The sequence below is a fragment of the Haliotis rufescens genome, unplaced genomic scaffold, assembly GCF_023055435.1.
Source record: "Haliotis rufescens isolate VD_foot unplaced genomic scaffold, xgHalRufe1.0.p SCAF_12, whole genome shotgun sequence".
Lineage (NCBI taxonomy): Eukaryota > Metazoa > Mollusca > Gastropoda > Lepetellida > Haliotidae > Haliotis > Haliotis rufescens.
This window is the reverse complement of record NW_025963802.1, coordinates 32,329,696-32,346,021: the sequence shown is the minus strand read 5'-3', so window position 1 is coordinate 32,346,021 and position 16,326 is coordinate 32,329,696. Positions and strand designations below refer to the sequence as shown.

At 39.1% G+C, this 16,326-nt stretch overlaps 2 protein-coding genes across 2 annotated transcripts in view; one reads left to right on the top strand and one right to left on the bottom strand.

The window, feature by feature from the left end:
- Positions 1-3,116, bottom strand: part of LOC124118189 — a 28,358-nt gene extending 25,242 nt beyond the window's left edge. Inside the window, exon 1 of the mRNA XM_046480306.2 lies at positions 2,899-3,116. Within this exon, the coding sequence (XP_046336262.2) occupies positions 2,899-2,961 (63 nt within the window). The 5' untranslated portion in view covers positions 2,962-3,116. The remainder of the gene's footprint in view (positions 1-2,898) is intronic.
- An 8,859-nt stretch (positions 3,117-11,975) lies between these two features.
- LOC124118180 (myosin regulatory light chain, smooth muscle-like) lies at positions 11,976-15,763 on the top strand. The gene is made up of 7 exons (XM_046480293.2): positions 11,976-12,057; positions 12,442-12,510; positions 13,232-13,307; positions 13,778-13,879; positions 14,120-14,198; positions 14,645-14,693; positions 15,026-15,763. Exons 2-7 carry the CDS (start codon positions 12,451-12,453, stop codon positions 15,131-15,133), a joined length of 474 nt encoding a protein of 157 aa, XP_046336249.2. The 5' UTR covers positions 11,976-12,057; positions 12,442-12,450; the 3' UTR covers positions 15,134-15,763.
- Positions 15,764-16,326: the final 563 nt, after the last annotated feature.

Sequence of the window (16,326 nt, the reverse complement as noted above, 5' to 3'; positions counted from 1 at the left end):
AGAGGGGACAAACGGGATCGGGTGGTCAGGCTCGCTGACTTGGTTGATACATGTCATCGATTCCAATTGCGTGGATCGATGCTCATGATGTCAATCACTGGATTGTCTGGTCCAGACTCGATTATTATACAGACCGCCGTCATATAGCTGGAATATTGCTGAGTGCGGCGCTAAACAACAAACAAACAAACAAACCCATTTGACAAGTAATCGCAACAGTGTCTCTCAAGTTAAATGAAAGACATTTTGTCGATTGACTAATTCGAAATAATTTGCCGCAGTTTTCAAAATTATAAATTTAGATATGTTGACATGTGTTTTTTCCATTTTGATTAAAATGATATACCGCAACGATAATATGTATGTAGTTGAGTCAGGCCCAAGTGAGGCGCGAAATGCATGATGAAACAGGACAATTGTTCTTTTCAGATCGTTGAGCACATACACGTATTTTATTCAAACATATTTTTATTTGAAAAGATCAGTAAACAAGCAGAATTTGCTTATGTAAACACCTCTCCACATTAAGAACATTCACATACACTGAATATAGATTGAACAAAACTTCAATCGAAGTCATTAATATTTTCGTAAGCTTCACTCTCATTCAGTCTTGATATTGACAATGATTGTACTTTAAAACATATATTCCTCTCTCACCTAGATATCGTTTGCCTTGTATAAAAAATAGCCTACTCGATACGTATTTCGCTTTTAGATTCAACTATTAAAATTATCCAATTAGTTCATATTTTATTTTTTATCAATTCCATTTCAAACGGCCACAACAAACTATAGCGGCGATAATACTCGACGTTTTGATAAGTGGTCTGCGTGGGTGCACAACAACGCGATGCTTGTATATATCATATCATATGGCGCCCATGTTAGGAGCGATCGAAAATACGTTTGTTGAATACAATTGCTGCCGCTGAACAGTTTTTCAACGAATTTGTTTGAAAACACGTCAACTTGACCTTGGTGATGGTATGTAAGTTCAATGTTATTACTGTTATATAAACAATAGACATAGACAAATGTGATGAGAGCGATGTGACTTTGAGGATTGTATGGATTATTTGGACATCGTTTTTGTCTACCTTTGAAAATGTCCCATGTATACTTTCCCCCAAAGATGTTTTATCATTATCAAAAGGGCGCTTACACTGAAACCTACATATGTATATGGACGTCGCCGTAATTTCATCAGGGTATATAATAAAAACTGTCATTCTTATTGCAACCTATTCTTTAGTCTACTCATAACAAATCACGACCACTTCCGCCCACTGTGTTTATACACTGACAATGTCGTGGATATTTGTTATATTTTTATCGGGCAGTTTAACTCACGGACAATTCTCCATATATGTATACATAAATGGCATATGTCTGTCATCGTTAGGACATGTGCTTTCTAATTATATGAATAATTAGCCAGCTACACTTCAAACAGATACATGAACGTTCATTAAAGCCATCGATATATTATCCTTGCTAATAGAACAGTCATGTTGATAGCCATGTTAAGAAAGTCAGTCCAATGATTCACTGTCTCATGAGTTTCAAGTATCGTTTAAATTGAAAAACACTGGAAATTATGTATAAATCTTTCATGTTACCGATATTTGATTATTGTTGCCACATATGGGACAACTGCACAAAAGAACAGGCGTTACTACTTGAAAAATTTAATCTAGATGCACTCTGAACTATTTGTGGGGCTGTTCGTGGCACTTGTCACGGTAAACTTCATCAAGAATCAAATCTTACGTCATTAGAAGAAAGAAGGCATTTTCAAAAGTTAAATATCTTTTATAAAATGGTTAACAATCTAGTACCGGGTTATCTCTCATCCTTAGTTCCAAATAGAGTGTCGGATGCAAGTGATGATAATTTGAGAAACTACTCACAGCTGCAAAACATTAAGTGTAAAACAAATAATTATGCCAGATCATTTATTCCAGATACAGTTAATGTTTGGAACTCACTACAAATTGAATACACTTATGCCAGTAGCTTAGGAGGTTTTTAAAATTTTATAAAAAGCAATGATAAGTATAGTATATACGTTGTTGTAAATTGTGGATCAAGATTCTGTCAGGTTATACACTCCCATCTCAGGCTTGGCTGCAGCGATCTTTACGCCGACAAATTTGCCAGATTTATATCCGACAGCCCGAGATGTTGTTGTGGTTATCATACGGAAGATGCACTTCATTTCTTTCTTACGTGTCCCTTCAACAGTACATTAACGCAAAATATGTATTATTTCGTAAAAGGCTACGATTTAAATTCAATTCTAAATAGTAATTCACAATTAACGACTGTAATAAATCTTGAAATTTTGAAATCAGTGCACAGTTCTATTCTATCTTCTTGCCGATTTAGAGATTTTGTCTGAGATGTTGGCTTTGCTATAATATTATAATGCGATGTGGTTGTGCTGGATGTAAATAATAGCGTAGCTGTAGTTACGAAAGATAATCCAGTAATAAAACACTTACATAACAATACTTATCTTTAATATCAATTATATAATGTATGCTATTTCTCATGTCACTTTCAATACATTGTAATTTGTATATGTATCATGTTTGGGAGAGGCATTCAGATTAGCAAAATTTGCTTATTTGGCAAACCCTCCACTTTATAGAAATAAATATATTTATATCATATCATAAGTCACGTCCAATTATGTACACAACTGCATAATCTCCTTGTTATTGTTATCCCCCAACTCGGAGGATGAATAAATAATAATAATAATAATCATAATCATAATAATAATAATAAAACCCCTCCTTTCCCAGGACACAGTCACTAGTTTCTCGTATCGCCGTCATTATAAAGTTCATCTCATGTTGTGTGTGTCTCCAGAAATACTGACATACTTACGTATTTCCTCGTCTTCAAAACGTCAGTGATCGTATCTTTGAAAATGAATACACCATTCTGCATGATGTTCTCAAACAAATCCCCTGCGTACTTGGTCACTGCACAAGTCAGAGGCACAAACCACACACAACGTTGTGTGTATTGGTCTACAGCTGGCAACAAGGCAATAATTACGTCACTTCTTTGCAAACAGTTATAAGTCACATGCCTGTAGACAACTCGGAATCATTCATTAGTTAGAGAACCAAAGTACGGTTTGGATGCAATCGATGGAGTCAAGCCGTTCTCCCAGAGAAGTTATAATCAATAGTGTTTATCAGTGAAGTTATGATCAATAGTGTTTATCTGACACCCAAAGCGCACTTCATGACGTCATACATAAGATAACACATGGTATCTAGTACTCTTGTGTGAAAATCAATTCTTTCTGAAGCAATCTGAAACTTCAATTGTCTTCTAACTACCACTCATGGGTCCTAACGAAATCATGTATATGTGTGAAATAAACTCCGATCGATTAAGACCTGATGCATTATTACCTGTGCATGTCTGTTCATATATATGACTATTTTGTACTCAGTATCTAATATGTACCCTCCACTAGATGAAGGCGCACGAAGTAGCGCTGAAGAAGAACAAAGAAGTTGTTACCAATAATACTCCTCGTCATGAATATTACTGGAGACAGATGATGACATTTGTCGAGATCTGAATATTTTTTTTATATTTCGAAAAGTATTGATTCTTCAACCGAGGTCTTTTGCGTTTTCATTTAGAGACTCAAATTGATCGCAGCGAATCGTATAAGAACTTGAGAACTTGAAAAATGACAAGGAATACTATTGGGAAACTTGCCACAGCTAGTGAGTCATAGATCGTCTAGAGATGGGTACATGTTTTGATAAACGGATAAACTCAGTGAACTAATTTCGATGGGAACAGTATAGCATTCTTGGTCATGCAACATAACGGTTGCCTCGACACAACACACACCCTAAAACACCCCTCACCCATGATAAACCATGGTCCGATATCAGATTCTCTAGCTATTGTAAAAGTACCCGGTCGATCGGGAAGGGTTTTCGGTTATTGATGTCATAGCAATGCCTATAGAACCTTCGAATACGTTGTCCTGGAAAAGGCTGAAGACGTTGGGACGTTTTTAATATGATGCATATGACAGAGAGCATGTGCTAATGTCTAATGCCCGCATTGGAATTCCATTCTACCCCTGTTACCGGGACCGCCTCCGTGGTCTAATGGTAGAGCTTCCCCCCGGAGAGCGGAAGGTCCGGGGCTCGATCAGCAGCCGCGTCATGCCAAAAGACGTTAAAGATTGTACATGTTGTTACCCTGTCTGACGCTCGGCATTAAGGGGCTAAATCGGCTTAAGTCCGGACCAGTACAAGCAGCCTCACACAAACGTACATGCACGTCGCCATATAAGTGCAATAACCTTGGACGCGACGTTAAACCCAATTTTACCTCACCCTGCTACCGAGGACACTGTTGCTACGGGGTAAATTTCTTACATCTTAATATTTTTATTACATAAAAATCGTGATGGTTCCGCTCTGGGGGGCACGGGTGGCCCAGTTGTCTAAGGCGCTGTACAGAGTTGCGTCCCTTGGGCACGCCAGAAACCTATGATTGTGGGTTCGAATCCCGGTTCGCCCAAATTATGTTTCTAGGTTTGTCAGCACCATACCCGTGCTCGTGGGTTTCACCGATGTGGTAAACGTCAAAGACCTGCATCACTTCGAGCTTTCCTCCCACATTAAGCTGACACGCCGTGATATAACTGGAATACTGTTAAAAGCGGCGTTAAACCCAACTCACTCACTCACTCACTCACTCACTATAACCACTCTATCCTCTCTCTGATTCTGGGGTACTGGTGGCCCAGTCGTTTAAGGCACCACAAGCGGTGCAGAATTGCGTCCCTTGGGCACGCCAGAAAGCTATGAGTGTGGGTTCGAATCCCGCACTTGTACTTTAGATCGTAAAGAAAACAAAGTACATAGCAGTCGAATCAATATTTAGCTGACATGGCTTCCAAGGACACTTTTTTTATCAATATATTTATTAAAGCAAACTACGACATGAACCAAGGTTGCTGATATATAAAAATATGACATTCACCAACTATAATGATCATCGATTTTATTGAAAGGAAAAGCCAATCCTAACAACAAATTTTTTTACCATATTAGCCCTACGTCCTACGCTTTCTAATATCGACTGGATCGTTGTATTCTCAGGGGAAACATGAAATCTATAAACTTCGAATTTCCCTGAATCTAGAAGGCAGTATAATTAACCTGTGTCTGTTGTCTGAGAATAGGAAAAGCAAGCAGTGAGGTGGAAAATATGTCTTTGTAAACATTTGTGTAAACATGCCGTTGCGGATGACGTGCACTAGCTATCATTGTCAATTCAAGAATACATTCTTTCCTCGGCTGATAAAACGATTCGCGTTCGCTTTGAAATATTCATTGATCGTACGCTCCACGCGACGTTGCAAATATTGAACTGAAGACGCTAACATACAATCAGAACAAGACAAAAATGTCATTCTTAAATCATTTCTTTGAAGTGTAGGTATGACATTGATGTTTTGAAACAGTCGAAGGGGCTCGTAGTACTGGGTGTTTTTTTATTAAACACGTTATAAGTATTTTTGTCTACATTAATATATTTTAAGCAGGATAAATGTGAGAACAACGGCGTGAAGACCGCGTTTTTGTGGATAGAAGTGCAAGAGAAGGCTTCATGTCAACTGAACAGGGGAAAAGCAGTGCAGTGGAGTTCGTGTGCTTCTGTGATTACGTCATGCGCCCCGTCGACAAATTCATGCACGGTTGCCATATCAATCTTCTCCCGCCCCAACTCCTCTCTGTTGTTATAGACTGCATGGAATTCTGCAGATCCGGGGCTTCACGTGCCAGGTCGTGATTTTTCTTAACGAGATAAAATTGATTGCGATTTTGTTGTTAATATCAATTTGCCTAGTTACATTAAGTCAGTTCGCGACACAAAAACTGAAAGTGCTGAAATCACGAAGCACTGGCGTAATTGTACAGCCGTGCGTGAAGAATGTTTTCAGTGGGTGATGAGGTGTGGCAACATTGATTTTTACGTCGCGTTAAGGATTATTGCACTTATACTGCGACGTGCCTTTCGGGGTGGGGGGATGGGGGGGGGGGGGGGGGGGGGGGGGGGGCGGCTACATGTACTAGTCTGTACTAATGCCGATATTAAAGTGCTAGCACACTGAGATACCATGCCGCAGTTTAGCACAAATACCCCAGTATACCGAACAGTCCTTGTTTTGGCCCCTTGATGTCGAGCGCCAGGCAGGGAAACAACAAGTACCATCTTTTAACGTCTTTTGGTATGACGAGACCGCGGATCGAACCCCGGACCTTTCGCTCTCCAGGCAGAAGCTCTACCACTAGACCTCGGAGTCGATCGTTTTCATTGGGTGTCATGTAGACTTGGTTACAGCATCTATCTACTATATTAGTAGTGGCTAGCCTAGTGGCTAAATTGTCGCTCGTCACGTGTTCGATTCCCAACATGGGGACAATGGGTGAAGCTAATTTCTTGTGTCCCCCGCCGTGATATTGCTGGAATATGTTAAAATCGGCGTAATATCGTACTCACTCACTCACTCTACCTTGTGGTGCCAAACACCAATAGGATACACAGGATGCAATCAATCCATGCGTGTGCTATTTCTGTTAATCCTACCAAAATAAAATAGCATCAATGTTGAGTGTTCTGAGGACGTTTGATCTTACTATTGGGAATAATTTAAATGACAATTAATGTCTGTGATAAACTTTTTTATAACCAACCTCCTGTTTGGGTACCATAAACCAATGCTGCCCTCGGTCCTACTGCCACGCGTAAATGCCAGCCGTGGCTTACCCCTCAACTGAAGGCATCGTCAATGTTGCTAATAATAAGGCATAAGTACTTGACTTGTGGACACGATAGTCAAACGGATGAGTAGACAGAAAATGCCCCGCAAAGCGATTAAAAAATCCCAGGCGGAAGCAGGCAGACTAAGCCTGACCATATATGGAGCCTCTATATGGTAGTCTTCCCTTCCCCTGTCTGTTCGTCTTCAGTCTTTGAAATTGACATGACATGGACAAATTATTATTTTCGCGCCGCTTTCGATGTTTTGAATACCATATTGTTTGCTTTACAGATGTGACGATCTGTCGAACTCTGTAAAGTTGTACCTCCCATGGCACTTGCACTTTCATTTTGTTCAGCAGTAGATTATAACTATATCTTCCAATTAGTTTGATATACTTAGTTGTATAAAACACACCGAACAAAAATGTCGTGATGAAAATACACATAAAATTATTCATTTGTGCTTGTGGCGTTGTTCTTTGCGTAATTAATTTTAACGGATCGGATATCCAAATACCACGAAAGATAGTTTGATTTTATAGTCAGATTAATTGTTAAATACATTCTATAAAACAATCATCTGTATGAGAACGCTTGTCATATTCCGAGGGCGCACGGGTGGCCCAGTCGTCTAAGGCGCCGCGATTCGCTGTGCAGTGTTGCGTCCCTTGGGCATGCCAGAAACCTATGATTGTGGGTTCGAATCCAGGTTCGCCCCGATTATGTTTCTGGGTTCATCAGCACCATACCCGTGCTCGTGGGTTTCACCGATGTGATAAACGTCTGAGGTCTGCATCACTTCAGGCTTTCCTCCCACATTAAGCTGACACGCCGTGATATAACTGGAATACTGTTAAAAGTGGCGTTAAACCCAACTCACTCACACATATTCCCAATTTTAGAAATGATATTATTGTGTAAATATCCATGCGGTTATGTGGCGCGAAGCACGGAACTTATATAATATAACTGTACACACCGAGATTTCGGTTTTGGAGAAAGTTTCATTGAAGATATGGGCACTTTTTATTTTACTAGGGACACTTTTTTATCTATGATCGTGCTTTTCCTCATACTGATACTGTTAAGAAGTCGAAATACATATTCTGACAGTGTTACGGCATCATGCCAGTTAAATTTATTTAAGATTATTTAAAGGGGAACTTGTGTTTTGCGAATAAAAAGTGACGCAGTGTTATATATTCCACTTTTGGGAAATACAGTTAAACTCTTTAGTCCGGATGCCGTTGATCCGGAAACACTGAATAAAAAAAACATGACATCATAACAAAAACATTCAATAGTGAATCCGGAAATGAAGATAACTGTTTCAGTCAGAGTGAGTGAGTGAGTGAGGTTTTCGCCGCTTTTAGCAATATTCCAGCAATATCACGGCGGGGGACACCACAAATGGGCTTCACACATTGTACCCATGTCGGGAATCCCGACCGCCCCTTATTCACTCAGAACAGAACTGTGTGGATTAATGCAGGGTAACGCTTATTTTACCATCATCAACATAATCATTATCTCACCGTTATCATTACTGTAATAATCGTCAACATAATAACCCAGATAATTATTTCATTATCATAATCGTCAAATTCACACATTGCAAAAAATAAAAATCCCGACCAAACTACTAACTAAATATTTTCGTATCAAATTCAAACAGTGTTACTGAATTCAAGCAGCGACATTTGTATCACGATAAGTTCATTTAGATGTTGCAGGTTTTGTGAAGCAAACCTTCGCGTTACCTCAAAGCAAGTCAACAAAATCGATACGAACTTGTGTCATGGTAACTTAAAGCTGGAAACTTACAACTCTTGAAACACCAAACATCAAGGCAAAATAACCACTTAAAACACAACTTTTCAACAGAAAGGATATATGTAAAGACTTAACCCTTCAAATCTGTAAAGGATGTCTAAATCATCGCCTTAAATCTGCTTTCTTCTCTTTGAGGCGGTATACAAAGGTCGAGTTTAAATGAATCTTTGGACACATTTATTATTGATTTTGGTATGCACTGATCACTAAGCAAGTAAGCCTTATCTGTTTATTAAATATTTCATCAGGTACTTTGACAAGGACGGTTTGTTTGAGCAGTAACAGACGTTAGTTTCAAAATAGTATAGTAAAAGAGTATAATTAAATATTTTCGCCAGTCCGCCCTACCGTCCCAAATATATAATATACACTCTCACGTCCGGGATCATGAAACAGAATTATCAATACCAAGTATTAGAACAAATATGTTGTGTTGACGACAAACATTATACACAAGAACCTTCATGTCTGTAAAAACAAAACGCATCCAATAGTTTGCACGTGCTGCACTCACTGGCGCCACACACGTGCATAGGATGTCTTAAAAAGTTTTTTTTTATTTTGACCCTTGGATGAAGGACGATTTATCTCTGTGGACCATTATTTCTGTCAATTTCATTGGTTCTGCTTATCTTCAGTTGTGATTAAATTGATTTTATTCATTGTTTGTTTATGAACTATCGATGCCGCGTCTGCAACGTGCTGAGCGCCTTCGGGCTATTGGCATGCTGGAAACTGGAAGACGTCAAAGTGCAGAGGCCAATGCGTTCAATGTTTCCCAGGCTTCGATTATCAGGCTATCGAATATGTACCAATGAAGCCAACAACGACAAAACTTCAGGATGGATTGATCATAAACCAGGCTCTACGAAATCGGACTCAAACGGCGAATCAAATTGCTGCAAACTTTCATCAGGCTACTGGAGTAGGAGTTAAGGGTCAGTTGCGGAAATTGTCTACATGCAGCTCATCTACATGCTTGACGAACAGGTGTTGTGCCGCCACTTTAAATCTTATCATATCCCCCATCAGACGTCTGCAGTGTACACAATGTCGAAGCTGGGGAGATCTTCGCCGGTCACGTCTCATTGTTTCAGATGAGTCACGTTTCAGTTTGCACTACCTTGATGAGCGTGGTTGTGTCTGGAAATGAATGTCAAGCAAATGTCAACCTGAGACCTCAGGACACATTTGGCTATGGGTCGGTTATGGCATGGAGTGGCATCACTATGACTGACCGAGGCTCACTCCATATTGTGCATGGAAGGGTCATTGGACGGTAATAGGGAAACAGCAGTCTGACATCCTTGGTTGTCCCGTTGGCAAGGCGTCTGGGTCGTCGTTTTGTCTTTCAGGATGACAACGCACGTGTTTACCGTGCACGAATCGTCAATGTTCACCTCCAGCAGCACAGCATCCAAAGAATGCCATGGCCAGCAATGAAACCAGACCTTTCCCCCATTTACGAGTGGGACATGATAGGGAGACGTCTGCGTCAACGTCATAGGCCGCCGACCACGTTGGTTTAACTTGGCCAGACTCTGCAAGAGGATGACATTTTCCCTCAAATCGTCATTGGGAGACTCAAAATGCAGTATGCCTCGTCAAGTGATCACATGAGTAAATGTTTGACAAATCGTGACGGTATTACAAATTACAATTTGAAAATTTTGAGTTATGAACGAGTACCCCCAACTTGTTTGGAAGAGTATAATTTGAAAAATGGAAATATGCATATATAGTTTTACGCCGATAAGAAACTAAATTCAAACTCGCTCGGTGGGACAGCCCAGTAACGGAACGATTACGCACATGGGTGCAATATGTAGAACTCACTCTGGTAACCCTCGTCTTGATATTGTTGGAATATTGATAAATCGATTGGGGGTTTGATTCGCCACCGTACAATATGTGAAGCCCAGTCTAGTATCTCTCGCTGTGATGGTGTTTGAATATTGAAAAAAGCGGCGTAAAATTATACTCATATACTGACTCAACTGACGAATTAATAATGTTTGAAGAGGTCATTTTTTGTCCCTTTTATTTGCCATTAGCCAATTGCTGTAATTTTAAAAAATGGAAAAATATATATATTATCACGCCGATAAGAAACGAAATTATTCATGATTATTGAAATGTCTTTGTCGCTTTTATTTACCCAAAGCACATTGCTACATCATTTGGTAATGTCCCAAACAATAATCACATTAATTACACGCATTGTTGAGCCTTATATGCACCATTTCTACATAATTTCGAAATGTTTCAAGAAATAACCACACTGCACATGTTGTTTGGCCATATACACATTAAATTATGCAGGACAGTTTTAAACAAGTCTTCCTAAAAAAAAACACCCTCATACAATAACTGTAGTAGACTGTTTTTGAAGATAGTTGAAAGTATACTGAGGGGCACAAGAAAGTATACCGATTTTTTTTTATGAAATTGAAAGAGTGAGTGAGTATGGTTTTACGCCGCTTTTAGCAATATTCCAGCAATATCAGGGCGGGGGACACCAGATATGAGATTCACACTTTGTACCCATGGGCTACCCAAATTTGATTTTATCTATTCAACGATCACTCATTCCTGCAACAGTTTGTTAATATGTGTAACAAAAAATTGGTTCAATGAAGACTGGGGTAAGAAATAAATTTGCAACCAGAGGACACCTGCAAGGTTTGAAATGTAAATTTGTGCCGATTTTTTTATTCATTTTTAAAGATAACATGTCTAAGATACCCATCCGCAGTTGTGTATCATGCGCAATTGATTTCTAAATGTATAAATGTTTTAAATCAACTTTTAATTTACAATATTAAACCTTCTAAGCGCCAGTACAGTTCATTTTTGGAGTATAATAAAGCGAAGTTATGATATTTTCAATTGAAAATCATCTGAGAGGTATAGTTTCTTTTGCCCCTCTGTTTAAATGGTTGGTACATGTATGAGTATGCAGTGACATAATTCAAATTACCTATATTTCCCTGCAGTCGGCTATATTCAGTGTATTGCCTGATGTTACTTACACGCCCCGTCGGGTAATGTGTCGTTCATGAGTCCTGACATAACACACAACATGTATATTACAGTGGTGTATATTGTATTCCTGTATATGTCACTTAGTACATTCGACCCCCAGCCGAGAGCACGTGGTTAGAACATTAGCGGCTGCTCAAATTACCGCTGCCAGAGTGACCACGTGGCCAGACTCATTAGATGCGTCTTAGTGACGCAATGTTGACTCATTACACAGAGAAACGGACACTTGATATGCTTTGACGTATGGTAGATGGGTGTATATAAACACTGACGATCTCAGGACTGTCAGTATCACTTCGTCTTCCAGCAAGATATTTCAAGTCTTCCTTCGCTCGCACCAGCTGATTCAAGGTAAGATCGACAGATTTGTTGACATTCTAGAATCTGTACATGCAACTGTATCAAAATCCATCTAATTTCGATTCACTACATAAAAACTCGATAAGAATTTATTAATCTCATATAGTCCCCTGCTGTTTACGATCCGCTGTCAGTTCTAGATTGGGCTAATTTCTCCAAGTAAAAGCGCATACCTAACTGCGTATCCAGTCAATGGAACCAGTTCAATTCTTTTTCTTCAACCGAACTTACACGAGAAGTCACGATTTCTTACATTCGTGATTACTCGTATTTTTTTCGGAAAAAAAGTTTGAAAGTTAAAACGTTCCGACAATAAAGGAGGATTAGATTCTCGCATTTCTATTATTTAACACAGACAGTTTTCTCCTATTGTAGATATCAACAATGGCTCCCACAAACGTTCTCGCTATGTTCCGCCCTGCTCAGGTCCAGGAGTTTAAAGAGGTAAGTGTAGATGATTTTGAATTGTGAATTCCTCAATGTACGTAGGAATGACAGAGACTTGTAATCAAGATATTTGACAACGTCATCAATATGGAAATACATTACTGGTGATGAGAAGGTTTTTTTTAATAATATAACATGGGCTACAATTACGACTTCTGTCAAGAAAGATATTCCTTGTTACAATATACACCATATCAGCGATATCCGTTCAATAAAATCAGAGGAGGAGGGAAGCTTTTTAAAAGTCAATGAAACGTCAAAAACGACATTGAGTAAGAATTGAGTCTTATATGCCAAAATATGAAAATTACTTTCTTATGCGGATCTAATATAAGACCGATTTGCAGCTCTGGCACGACAATTTTGACAACAATTTACTTATCTACAAACTTATATCATAATCTTATAATTTAGATCATTCGGCAATAACGCAGAAAAAGTTAAAAGACGAAATGTTCAAGTTTTGTAATGAAAAGGTTCACCACAAGATGGGATATATTGCTGATTGAAAGTATATAAAGTTGTCTAATGCGATGTCTTATAAGTTGAATAAGCATTTAGCAAACACGTTACTTAATATTGCACTGGCACAAAATGCTCTTATGACATTTACGAGAAGTAGCTGATGCGAAGGGCTTAGCTTGGACTATGATATTGATGCATGTGTCTATTATGTTTATTTATTTCATATTTCATGAATATTTCATGTATATTTCAGGCCTTTGCTCTGATCGACGTCAACAGGGACGGAATCATCCAGGTTGATGACCTGAAGAGCATCTACGCCAACCTGGGTAAGGATGTCAGTGTAGAATATTAAACAGAAAATCTCATTCTTATATTAAGTATCTACCTGTGATGACATTATTCAAATGTAAGTGTAGGCACAAGTTCCATGAGCCTGTCATGATCCGCCAGTGGTCCTGATTATGATCCAGTACCATGTCCAACTCACTTATTAGGACCATATAGTTATAAAATATGTCCAGGGAAAATAATGGTAGTTCAAAATAGTTATTAAATGTTAATTAGTAGTTACGTCGTTTGTGAAAAAGTGGTCGAAATTGAATGGCAGACGATGTCCTCTGTAAACCTTGACTTTTTTGGTTGTCAGTCATGAGAGTTGATAGTCTCAATGTCAGCCAAAGTGGCTGCTTCATCTCTTTGCTAAAAAGATCTACCAATGTCAGAATAGAACCGAGTTAATACTGATTTTGACGTTAAATGATATCTCCTCACTCACTCTGAACCTTGATATCACCAGGAAAGGTCCCATCTGACGCTGAACTGCAGGAGATGCTGAAGGAAGCACCTGGCCCCCTTAACTTCACCACCTTCCTCAACATGTTCGGGGAGAAGATGGGAGGTAGGTCGCACAGCAATATTACTGACAAAATCATAACGTCATGGCAAACATTGTATTCCTAGAGTCTTCAAATGATACAGAACAAATATTAAACCAGTGACGTAAATATTCTAAAGAAGTGACCGCCAAAAGAAGTTTATTTTAACATTGTCTGCACGAACTGGATTTTTAAGACGTTCCTATGGCACATTCTATAATCTAATACCGGTTTCAATTATGAACTTGATTTTCTTCTTCAAGGTACTGATTCGGAAGAAACAATCAAGAACGCTTTCGCTATGTTTGACGAAGATGGCAAAGGAACACTGCCCGAGGATAAGTAAGCAGTTAAAATACTTTGTTGTCAATTCCCGATTTTGATCAAAGAAAGAAATGGCTGGTGTTCACATCCAATCGAAATATCCCCTTTTGAAGACATGGATTTATCATCGCGTGTTACTTTAAAATGCACAGATAATTTCTTTTAGATATGTAACATAAATATGTATTGTCCAGACCAAAATGGCAATATTTGTCCCTCATCTTAAGCCAGGCTTTGATCTTGGCTTCAAATCCGCTATTTGCTCCAAGTATGACCCGAGGTCTGTTTCCATTGTCTTTGTATCGTATTAAACAGCCACGCCGTAAAATAATTGAATCAGTGTTCAAAAGAGGAGTTACAATCAATAGTGAATAAGAACTTGTTAATACATGTTTATGACTTAGATGTGCATCGTTGTTTCGTTGAAGCTCACTAACCATATATATCCTTTATCTCAACTTCAGCATCAAGGACCTCCTGCAGAACATGGGAGACAACTTTACCCAAGATGAGGTGAGCTTCACGAAACACAGAACGTGCAGTAACAGTTCATAATGCAATATGCAGATGAGGGTCATGATACAGATAAAGGGAAGCTACTCCGTAATTACTCAGAGTGATAACTCCGTTATATTCGGCTTCGTTTCATCCATACTATCACGAAGTTCGATACAACACAATACCTCGTCAACTAGAACTCGACTATTTTGGGATATTTGTTTTACAGGCCGAATCCTTTCAACACCATGAACTAGTATTGGTGCTCCACTTGAATTTTCATCTATGAATTAACATGTATAAATATGATATGAAATGAATACTCACCTGAGTCTTTTTAAATCCAGATCAAAATGACATGGAAGGAAGCACCTATCGCTAAGGGCCAGTTCAACTATGTGGCCTTCACCGGCAAACTGAAGGGCAAACAGGACGAGGAGGAGATGAAGGCATAAGCCTTGACCTTAAACGTAACCTTGACCTATATCGACCTTATACGTAACCTTGACCTGCGTCATAGTGTCGTGGTCATCGTAAACTTAGTGTACAAACAGTTCACTGCGAAATACAATTGTAGCTGAAACGAACTTACAATACTGACAATGTCAATGTGTACATAAGAGTTAATATTATGTTGTTAAACATTTATCTGTTTGGGTTGGGACGTGGGATCGAGTGGAGCAACATAAGGCCAAGCCATCTAAAGGCACAGTAATTCGATGTGCAAAGTTGAGTCCCTTGGTTACTCTAACAACCTTTGATGGTTGGTTCGAATCCAGGTTGGTCCCGATCATGTTTCTGGGTTTGTCAGCACCATACCCTTGCTCTGGGGTTCACCAAAGTAAAAACATCCGAGACGTGCATAAATTTGGGCTTTCCTCCCAAGCTGACACACCGTGGTATAACTGAAATACTGTTCCAGGCGGCGTTAAACCCAACTCACTCACTCAGCCTTTTGAAATTTGTAAAGATAATGATATCTGACAAATACTGATATGGATGTTTGCCACTGAACGAATGTGTACTGTACATGTATATACGTTTTTATTTATGACACCTCACAATAAACATGAACATGAAATAGACTTGCTCTTTCTTATCATTGCTTTGTATGTGAAGGACTGACAAGTGATGTGTAATCGTCAGCGGCCACCTTGACAAATCTGTCACATTGTCATATTCCGAATACTAGAAATTATATTATATTGTGTAAATGTCGACCAAGTTTCACCAAATTCCACCAAGACCGAAATATCGAGAGGGTCGGATGACGTTGCATTGAAGATAAGGACGCATTTTTTCATTTTCCTTGGCACACTGATCATATATAGGATTATGATTTTCCACATACTGATACTGTTAACCAGGTGGTGGAAATCTCCTCCTAAAATGATTGGTTGGTTGGTTGGTTTGTTGTTTAACGCCGCACTCAGCAATATTCCAGCTATATGACGGTGGACTTTAAATAATCGAGTCTGGACCAAACAATCCAGTGATTGATATCATGAGCATCGATCCACGTAATTGGGATCGATGACATGCATCAACCAAGTCAGCGAGCCTGACCACCCGATCCCTTTAGTTGCCTCTTACGACAAGCATAGTCGCCTTTTACGGAAGGCATGGGTTGCTGAAGACCTATTCTACC

Bases quoted from the DNA above. Each gene is read 5' to 3' on its own strand.
- LOC124118180 (XM_046480293.2), top strand. From the start codon at position 12,451: ATGGCTCCCACAAACGTTCTCGCTATGTTCCGCCCTGCTCAGGTCCAG. The intron at 13,308-13,777 runs GTAAGGATGTCA...TGATATCACCAG, and splicing joins GAGCATCTACGCCAACCTGG to GAAAGGTCCCATCTGACGCT. The intron at 14,694-15,025 runs GTGAGCTTCACG...TTTTAAATCCAG, and splicing joins ACAACTTTACCCAAGATGAG to ATCAAAATGACATGGAAGGA.